This window comes from Lutjanus erythropterus, chromosome 24 (genome assembly GCF_056507025.1).
Source record: "Lutjanus erythropterus isolate fLutEry1 chromosome 24, fLutEry1.hap2, whole genome shotgun sequence".
Classification (NCBI taxonomy): Eukaryota; Metazoa; Chordata; class Actinopteri; order Lutjaniformes; family Lutjanidae; genus Lutjanus; species Lutjanus erythropterus.
In genome coordinates this window covers 19150001-19159936 of record NC_139340.1, presented here as the reverse complement: position 1 = coordinate 19159936, position 9936 = coordinate 19150001, and the positions used below count along the sequence as shown (strand labels likewise).

Below are 9936 nucleotides of genomic sequence, written 5' to 3'. Positions count from 1 at the left end.
CAACTCAGCACTAAATGATTTCAAATATTGGTTAGTTTTTACAAAGTGGAGACGAGGGTCTAAAGAAATGTCATTATGTAGGGGGAGGGTCCTGCTTTTTAAAATGTGAAACATAAGGTTCATCGCTGTGATGTCACCATGACGTCACTGTGACATCAGGAAGAACAACAGGAGAACAGTAAGCTCTGTAAACAGCGTGCACAGTTCAGCTATAGTTTTCAGGTCGAGCGACACGTTTCTCCTCAAAACTGTGCGACAGGTTTTTCAGTTCAGGTACGTTTGTCTCAGGCGTCGACCAATCAGCGGCGGCTGCATCAGGAACGCTCTTGTACATGACAGCTTCTGTTTGGAAAACATTTTGTTCCGTTTCGTCGTGGCTGAACGCAGATTTTCACTTTTTCAGTTAATGCAGCAGCTCTGAGGAATTTATTGCTTCAACTGAGGAACACATGAAAAGTTTAATGTCAGCAGAATTGTATTTGTGTGTTTATGTTCACGTGCAGGACTGAGAGCGTCATCACCACCTACAGATCACACACATTACACTATATTAGAATTATCAACATGAACATTTACTCTGACATCTCAAGAACGTCTTGTCAAACTCAAACTGGTTCCATGTCGTCTTTGTGTCGTGTTCACTGCATGAAACATATGTATCTATGCAAATAGTAAAAAAAAGTATGAGATAAATATTATTTATATCATAAAAAGCTTTTGCAAGACTGAAACTAACGGAAACTTGAAAAGACTCGTGTAACGAGTGTGTCACTGTTCCCCCGAGGCGTCACTTTGTTTTCCAGGTTTGAAACCTTGTAAACGATGAAATCTACTGCTCATATGATGGAAATGTTGAAAGGAACCGTTATCTTGAAACTTTTGCAGGTGTACATTTGCATTGCATTGTCATTCCTTTGCGTTGTCGTCCAATCGGACGGTTTTTAAGTTAGATTTCAACCATTCAAAGCTTTTTTTTTTGTTTCAAGTTACGACGTAATGTTCATGCCATAAAGACAAAACTAAATCAAGCAAAGATCATTTAAAGTGAAGTTCATTAACTGGAGTCGTCGGGGTCGAGGTCTTTTTCAGGATCACAAGAACATTTTTGTTTCATCACAAGTTTGTTTTCTTGAAACTGTGAGAAAAGCTTGAGGAATAATTTCACACTTCCTGTCCAGGTGTCTGAAGTTTCCTGACACATCAGTGTTGCTACTGAAGACAAAGTCCTTTATCAGAGAGTTGCTCACTGTGCTTCAGTACATTCAACATGTCAGGCAGCAAGGCAGTCCGATCCGGTCTGATCCAGTCCAGTCCAATCAAATCCAGTCTGATCCAGTTCGGTCAAATCCAGTCCGATACAGGTCTGTTTGCTGCGGCGGTCCGCTTTCCATCCTGATCGGATCTGGAGGAGACTTTTGATTTGAAGAGGAATCCACTTCCTGTCCATCAGGAGATCTCAACCAATCTGTGGCTCAGTTCTCCTGCGACTCCTGGAGACTCAAGAAAAACCTCATCGTCTTCCTCCTCTTCTTCTTCCTCGTCCTCACTTTCCACTTCAAAGATGGCGGTCATGGGGGCGGCGTAGAGGCGGCAGCGAGCGGCGAAGCGTCGGCTGGAGGAGCAGGGGGGAGTGAGGGATCGAGGCCGCAGCGAAGGGGAGGAGAGGAAGAAGAAGGGAGAGGAAGAGGAGGTGAGGAGGAGGTGGTCCCTGCGCCTCCATCCAAACATGGTGGAGACGTCCTGGCTGCAGGGAGACGTGGGCGCCACCGGCACGTCCAGGGTCAGGTGGGCATTGATATCACATGTGTCCAAGGTGGGTTTGACTTGGTGTTGGTTTGATGGCAGCGGCAGCGGTGGTGGCGGCGGCGGCACACTCTGGAGGTCAGGAGCAGCCGCAGGAGCAGTGATGATGCGAAGCCGCTCAACCGCTGAGATTCGAGAAGACGCATCAGACCGACTGCCCTTCCTCAGCAAGAGCGCCTTAAAACTGTCACTCCTCGCCGATCTTTGACTTTTGAAGGCTGCAGGTTGCGTCAGGCTGGGCGGGGGATCGGTGGGCGTGACCGAAGGCGAGGAGGAGGAGGAAGAAGATGAGGCATGATGTCTGTCATATTCTGCATCTCTTCTTCCTAACATCTTCCTCTTAGACCTGAAATAAGCAGAAGAAGACAAGTCACGTTCTCGTTCCGTCACAAGAACATCTAACTGCTTGGTCCATCATGCTCTGGGCGTGGCGGCGTTACATCCCAGGCACGACCTCGTTACGTTCCAGGTACAGCCGCGTTACGTTCCGGGCACGGCTGCGTTATATTTTGGGTGAGTCGACGTCACAGGAGCTGATGGTGACGACTCCAGAGTCTAAAACCCACATTCTTAGAAATAAAGGTTCCAAAAGGGTCCTTCCAGAAAGGCTGAGGTTCTACCCAGAACCATTTGCTTCTAAAGAACCCTTTTCTGAATAAAGGGTTTGTCACGGGTTCTTTGTAAGATTGAAGGTTCTATTTCACCCAAAGAACTCTTTTTGGAAGAAAGAGTTCTTAAAAGATTGTTGAAACCATTAAAGAACTCTTTCATCAAGGGTTCTTTGTACTATAATATAAACATGTTCTTGGTAGAACCCCCAGGATGTGTTCTAGATAAAACTCCTGGAATACAAAAAGTTCTTGTTAGCTAACCAGAACCATGTAGGGTTATTTGGCTTGTTCCTATAGGAGAACACTTTACGAAGGTTCCACTTGGAACCATTTCAGAGAGTTTTACCCAGAATCCAACATACAAGTTTATATCTAAAACCAGCTGTGAAGGGTTTCACCCAGAACCCTCTCCTGGAGTTCAATTGAGAACCTTTCCACCTTCTGGGTGCTAACAAGAAACCAACCAGGAGGTTCTACTGATAAGACTTTTATATCCCAAGGGTTTTATCTAGAACTCATTCAGGGGATTCTACTGGGAACCCTTGGATATTCAAAGGGCTTTATCTAGGACAGTCTCAGAGGGTTCTACCGAGGACCCTTATACACTATGATACACTTGATGAAAGAGTTCTCTAAGGACAGTTGAAATCCTTAAAGAACTCTTTCTTTCAAAGAGGTTCTTTGGATGAAGAGGGTTCTAATGGCATCCTGAGTCTTACAAGAAACCACTGACAAACCATTTCTTCAGCAGCAAATCATTCTGGGTAGAACCTTTTTTGGAACCCTATTTCTAAAAAGTATATTTGTATCTGTTCCAACAGAACTGCTGGATTGATCCGTTGCCACGGAGACAAGAAGCTTCCAATTAGAGGACAGGAAACAAATAAAGGTTCTATTTGTGGTACAAAAAAGGAGGGAGGGGAACAGTTCCTACATACGAAGGAGGAAAACTAACAGTAGAACCTACTAAGAGTGAACTAATGTCTACCACACATTCAGTGACCAATCACAGACTTTACCTGCAGCCACACCCCGCCCACCAGGGGGGATTCATGCTGTGCCTTCCCAGACTGCACTGCTCCACAGAGGCAGAAGGAGGGGGACACATGAGAACGTGGTCGACTGGTTGTTATAGTAACAGTGTTTGTGTGTGTTTGTGTGTTCCCACCTGTGGATGAGAGCGAACAGATCCTCTGTGGTCCGTGGTCGAGCAGAGACGAGCATCTGATCTGCAGAAACACTGACGAACACATCGGCTGGAACAAAGAGAAAATTCAGAGTATTTTTACTTTCAGTCACACAGGAACTAGAATAAAGACCTCCTGTGATTTTTAGGAGAACGCTGAGTTCTTATTCAGCAGCTTTCTGACTGAACCAGAACACAGATTGTTCCTTGTAGCGATAACTTCTAATTTAGCTCCAAGCAGCAAACTGGATCTGTTTTAGCGAACAGGGTCAGAAATGTGAAGTTTGAGTCTCCAGGATTATGAAACTGTCAGGAGATCAGCTTAATATTTCATTATAAAGATATCAATTAAGAATTTGGAAGAAAAATCTAAAGAAATGTGATGATGTGATTTCTTACACATTGATTCCTTATTGTCAGACTTTTATACAAATTACACAATTCCCAATAAATCAATCCTTGTAAAGACAAAAGACAAAGACAGTAAGAACACTGAGAACACTGAGAACACTGAGAACACTGAGAACACTGCAACTATTTATTTAAGATGATTTTTAAATTTAATATTATCAGGCCTACTTTAATGAAAATGTTCTGGGTGAATGTTTTAAGACTTTAGTTTATTTTTCTATTTCACTCCTTTATGTTTTTACAGTGCAGTGCTCTATTTTACTCATAATTATGCACTTATTGAAACTTCCTTACTAATAATTTATTATTATTATCTTAATTTCTTTTATTATTTTAGCACTTATATTTCACTGTTTTGGACAAGACTTTATATGCATATTTATGCAACATATATTTATTATTTATCTCTTAAACTTATTCATCTTTCTACAATCTTTCTTTTTATTTGTCCAGGTTGCCATTTTTACTCAGTTTGATTAACGGATCAACCTGTGGGAGAACCATGGGGAACCCAACACTTTAATTAATGACTGTTCCCTCCCTTTTACCAGGTGAGTTGTCATTACCAGTCTCTCTTTTTAACCCTTTTTGCTTTTTAACTAGGAAGGTTCTAACCAATCAATGAAAATCTGAAGTATTTTTATTGATCTTCCTGGTTCTCTTGTGCCTGTGGCACCGACTCTGCTGCGTGTTTAACCGGATCAACGCACACGAATCTAGCGAGAGTTTCACTAATTCCCTTCCCGACACGACCAACCTCAAGTGTCTCCAGTAAAACCCACTTACTATCTGGAGGTGGTCCGGCCTCTGTTCCCTCCCGGTTCCTCTCCTGTTCCTCCTCCTCTGGTTCCTGTATCAGCAGGTCTGGAAGTGACAGCTCCCCCCGCAGGCTGTCAGTGGACAGCGCACTGCTGAGAGAGTACTTGCTCTGACCAATCAGAGCGCAGGAGCTTTCAGAGTCACTGGTGTCTTGATCGCAAACTTTTGTCACCCTCACCTTCTCACTCCTTTTCATTGCCCTCTCTCTCACCACATCTCGTTCATCTCCAGATGAGGATGAAGATGATGAAGATGATGAGGATGATGAGGATGAAGAAGAGGGCGAGGGCTCCATTGCTGATGACATCATCAGCAGTTGTCTGCCTGGCCTCCTCTTCCTCCTCTTCCTCGTTTTGTCCTTTTTCCTTGAGGTGGATGGCATCATCATCGTCTGTATCCCTCTCGCTCCAAGTTTCACATCTTCTTCATCACCAGCCAGTGATGACCTCATCATCCTCTTATGAAATGATTTGTCATCATCCTCAAAAAGTCTTGTCCTGACGGTCCCATCACAACAGGGGTCTGTTGCTCCACGTTGGGTGGAAGTACCTGCATGGTGGCCTGAGTTCCCTAAGGTGCTACAGGTCTCCAAGATTCCCCAAGTTCCTGAGGTACAACAGTTCTCCAGAGCACTCATGGTCTCGTTAATAGTGTTTGGAGCCCCTATGATACTCCAGGTCGCTGAGGGATAGATGCCCACAGTCCCCAAGGTGCTACTGGTGTCCCAGGGGCCTGAGGTGCCACAGTTCTCCAAAGTACTCTTTGTGTCTTTGATACTCCAGGTCTCTGAGGGGCCACAGTTCCCACAGATGCCCACAGTCCCTAAGGTGCTACTGGTGGTGTCCCAAGTTCCTGAGATACCACAGTTCTCCAAGATACCCACAGTCCTGTTTAAAGTGGTTTCAGCCCTTGTGGTGTCCATGATTCCAGAAGTGTTCCTGGTCCCTGTGGTGCTCTGGGTCAGTGGAGTACCAGAGGTGACTTTGGACGCCTCACCTGGACTTCTTGATGCAACGAGTGGTTTGGTTGCTTTGGTTGAGGTCAACGAGAGATCTGGCTTCTTGTGCAAAATCGGTGGCTTCTGCCTCTTAGGTGAGCTGACAGGTGAGTGTGTGGTGATGTCAGCAGGTACAGAAGAAGAAGCAGCGCTCATCAAGGTTGATTTGTCTGGGATTATGGTGGTGCAAGTCAAGTGATTTGGAGAAGGTGTACAAGGGGTCAAATGTGTGTGGAAGGGAAGCTGTGATTGGCTGTTGAGCCCAGAAGAAGGCGCTGTGATTTGTCCATTGCTCCTGAATCGACCTGGTCTTTGTTTGGCCTCAGGGGACATCATGAGACCCAGAATGCAAAGATCAGGCTTCTTTGGCAGGCGAGGCTTCTCTGGGGAGCGGAGCTTTCTTGGGCTGATTGGATCACAGACATTATTGTTCTGTTTTAAATTTCCATCAGCTGCACTGTGAGTCCACATTTCTGGATCATTCATCTCTTCTTCAGCTCTGCTCTCTGACAGTACTGTTCCGTTTTCTCTACGAGTCTCTTGTTTTGTTCCAGAGGGGGTCCAGTATGAGGAATCAGTGTGCCAAACATCATCAGTGCTCTCTAATTTCTCTGCTGGCTCAGTTAGCCCAGCATTTGCTAACATTGTGACCTGTTGCAAAGAAGGATACTGGGTAGTTGTGTTGATGTGGTTGTTGCCAGTACTGTCAGAAATTCTGACCCAGGGACTATCAGAACTGGAGAGTGGACTGTTTGCCAGTGTAGCATACATGTCTGAATCTTCCTTCTCTTGTTCATGGTTCTTAATGTCTTGAGGAATTTCATCATTTGTCAGCTTGCACCCAGAGTGCCTCTGTTTAGCTGGGCTAGCAACAGCACCTTGTGGGCTATGCGGATTATCATAAAAAGACTCATTGTTGGGTGTCCTCACACCACTTTTTATTTGTCCAGGTTGCTTTGCATCAGCATTAGCTGACCTCTGAGGGCTAGCATTACCCATTAAAGTATTAGTTATGTTCACTTCATTACTACCTAGATCACATGCAGCATTTTGTGATCCATCTAGCTTAACATCATTGTTGGTCTCGTCATCAGCATTAGCTTTAGCCAACAGATCAGTGTCTGGATGAGCTTCTTTGTTTGGTAGATCATGGACAGTAGATGCTACATCTACTAGCATGCTGCTATTGAGCAGGCTTTCATGGTTCTTGATGGAGCGAAGCTTAACACCCTGCAGAGCCCGGGCAGTGACCAGGGGGAAGGGGGGCGTGGCCACTTTAACACAGCAATTTGGAGACTTGCCAAGGCCCGGTAAGGTAAGAGGAGGCAGGGGAGGAGGTGGTGGTGGAGGAGGAGGAAGGTCAGCAACTGGTGATTCCGGGAGTTCTGAAGGAAGAGGTGGGGAGGTTGGGGGAGGAGGGAAATCTGTTGCTGTTGACATAGTGGACACCAGAGCATGATGCGAGGTGTGTCTGATGGCATAGGAGTAAGGAGGAGGAGGAGGTCGAGTGGAAGGAGGAAGAGGAGGAGCAGTGGGAAGGGAAGAAGGTGGGAGAGGTGATAGAGGTGGTGGAGGTGGAGGAGGTGGGGGAGGAGGTAGAGATGAAGGTGGAGCAGAGAGTTTGGTGAGAAGAGGAGGAGCAGGAGGAGGAGACTCGTGAATGGGGGAGTGGAAGATAGGAGGCGAAGGAGAGGTGCATTCTGGTAGAGGAGGAGGAGGAGGTGGAGGAGGGAGAAGAGGATGCTTGGCAGAGGAGTCTGAGGAGGTACAGGAGGAGAGGGAGGAGGTGGAGGAAAAAGAGGAGGAGAGGGAGGAAAACAGTGATGACTTCCTCTCTGGCACTGGGGGCTTTGGCCTCCCTTCGCCTTGAGACCTGGTCCTGGGCAGGGAGGAGACGGCGGCAGACAAGGGGGAGGAAGATGAGTGCAAAGAGGAGAGGGGGGAGGTTGGGGGGAGGGAGAAGGCCCCTGGGCTAGCTGTGAGAGGGGAGGAGGGGGTGAGCGGGGAAGACACAGGAGTACCAGGAGTGGGGGTGTTGGACTGGCTGGAGTAGCCACTGGAGGGTGAAGCGAGGCGCTGCAACCCCGCCACGGAGGAGGAGGAGGAGGATGAGGAAGAGGAAGAGGCAGCTGGTTGGTTGAGAGTAAACCTCAGTGCCTCCTCCTCTGAGCCTGGAGATGCAGGGATGAAGACATGACTGTGGGAGTGGCCAGGGCTTGGTGGGAGGTGCTCAGAAGGAGTGGAGGTGGCCGACTGGCAGTACGGAGTCAAAGGTTCAAAGGTTGTGACAGTCCCGCAGCTGAAGCCACTCTGGCGCCTCCTGGTGTTGCTCCTGGGCACCCAGGGGTCATGGAAGGTCTGAGGGGATGATGTGGGCGTCCGCTGGGTGGTGTTCTGCTCCAGACGGGGGCTCCGCTCCAGACGGGGGCTGGAGGAAGAGCGGGAGGATTTGCTACGACCTGGACGGCGCCTCAGAGAGTCCGAGCGCAGCGGTGGAGGAGGTGGGCGTTTGGACTTGCGGAGGCTGATGCTGTGGGTGACGGTGCGAGAGTAGGACAGAGCGGAGGTGCTGTGTTTCCGTTTGTCCCGGTTTAGTGAGGGAGAGGAAGTTGTTTTTTCTGAACACAAAGAGTTGGTGTCGGTGTGAGAGGGGGAAGAGCGACCAGAGGACAGCAGGGGCTCACAGTTCCAATCTTCCCCAGAAACACATCTCATTTCCTGTGTGATGCCGTTCCAGTCAGCCCCAGTCTGACTGCTGTGTACACTGGAGCTGGGGGAGAGGGGCTGGTAGCTCCACGTCTGGGCAGCGGTCTGCTCATCCACAGCCTTGTAGCTGAACTGAGACTCTGAGTCTGCGATGGAGGAAGAGGAGAGGTAGTGGGAGGAGGAAGGGGAACTGTGATGGGGCTGATCGCTGCGGTAAGACCATTCTGATTGTAGGGCATGGCTGGGGGTACCTGGGAGGGAGGAGGTGACAGAGGAGGAAGGAAAACAAGGGGAAGAAGAGGAAGGAGGCTGGGGGATGACTCTGGCAGTGGGGTCAAAGGGCAGCAGAGGCTGGAGGTCACTAGGGAAACCCTCCTGTGACTGGAAAAGAAAAAAAGAGAGGTTTTTATTCTGTTTTAACGACAAAGTTCCTTATGACAATGATTAATCCTCAACTGACCTGGCAACAAGATGAGGAGGCACTGAGTGTCCTGTAGGAGGCGCTGTTACAGCTGGCCTCCGAGTTCAGAGAGGAGTTGGTTGCAGGACGGGGGAGGCTGTGGACCTCTGAGGTGGAGTGACAGGAGCTGATGGGTGAGGAGGAGGTAAGGGAGGCCATTAAGCTGGAAATCCCCTCTCCTCTTGGGGCTCGGATTCTCCTTGCTGATGGTTGCCCCTCCTCTTTGACTTGTCCCTTTTCTTTCACCTCTTCCCCCATATTCCTCTGTTGGTGGGTGGAGGCACAGGAGGCAGGTCGACCCACAGTGGAGAACTGACCAGGAAGAACCGGAGAGGCCGAGGGCGAGTCTGGAGAGACAGAAGTCTGAATGAAGTGACGATATACTGAGTGATAAAGTGATTGATTGATGGGTGCATGGATGGAGCTTGTACCCAGCTTTTGGTGGACACCATCAGGTATCCCAGTGACTGTCTTGCGGCGACTCAGGTTACGGGGTTTCCGGGATAATGAGTCCGTGTTGGATGCTACTCTTCGGAAACTGGCCTGACGATCAAAACTCTCTCCTGATATGTGGACATGTAAGAACAAGAAGCAGAACAAGAGATCAAGAAATGTCTTTGGATGCAAAAATCACAAAAAACTCCAAGGCTCAAATCCCAAATTAAATCCTAAGTCTGAAGTCTGAAGTTTGACTTAAGCTCCAAATCTGTGTTGAGTCCTGTGTTGGTTTCAAGTCAGAGTCAATTCCAGTTTGAGTTCAGGGTCTGAGTTAAAGCTCTATTCCAAGTCCTAACTTCAAGTTGAGTTTCAAGTCAGAGTTAAATCCCAAGTCTGAATTAAGATGTGACGTTAGATCTAAATCTGAGTTGAGTCCTGTGTTGAAGTCAGAGTCTCACTGGAGACCGCAGAGTTCATGTTTTCATTTGCTGTCGCAGATCCATCT

At 47.8% G+C, this 9936-nt stretch overlaps 1 protein-coding gene across 3 annotated transcripts in view; it reads right to left on the bottom strand.

Moving 5' to 3' along the window:
* Positions 1 to 1384: 1384 nt before the first annotated feature.
* nhsl1a (NHS-like 1a) overlaps positions 1385 to 9936 on the bottom strand; it is an 18109-nt gene continuing 9557 nt past the window's right edge. For 2 of the 3 annotated variants that reach the window (XM_084714025.1, XM_084714026.1), the window contains 4 exons: positions 8994 to 9556; positions 4798 to 8914; positions 3583 to 3670; positions 1385 to 2149 (listed from right to left, as the gene is read on the bottom strand). In XM_084714025.1, the coding sequence (XP_084570151.1) occupies positions 1447 to 2149; positions 3583 to 3670; positions 4798 to 8914; positions 8994 to 9556 (5471 nt within the window). In that variant the 3' untranslated portion in view covers positions 1385 to 1446. Of the gene's footprint in view, positions 2150 to 3433; positions 3490 to 3582; positions 3671 to 4797; positions 8915 to 8993; positions 9557 to 9936 lie in introns of all 3 variants that reach the window. The other variant, XM_084714027.1, reaches the window with a different exon arrangement.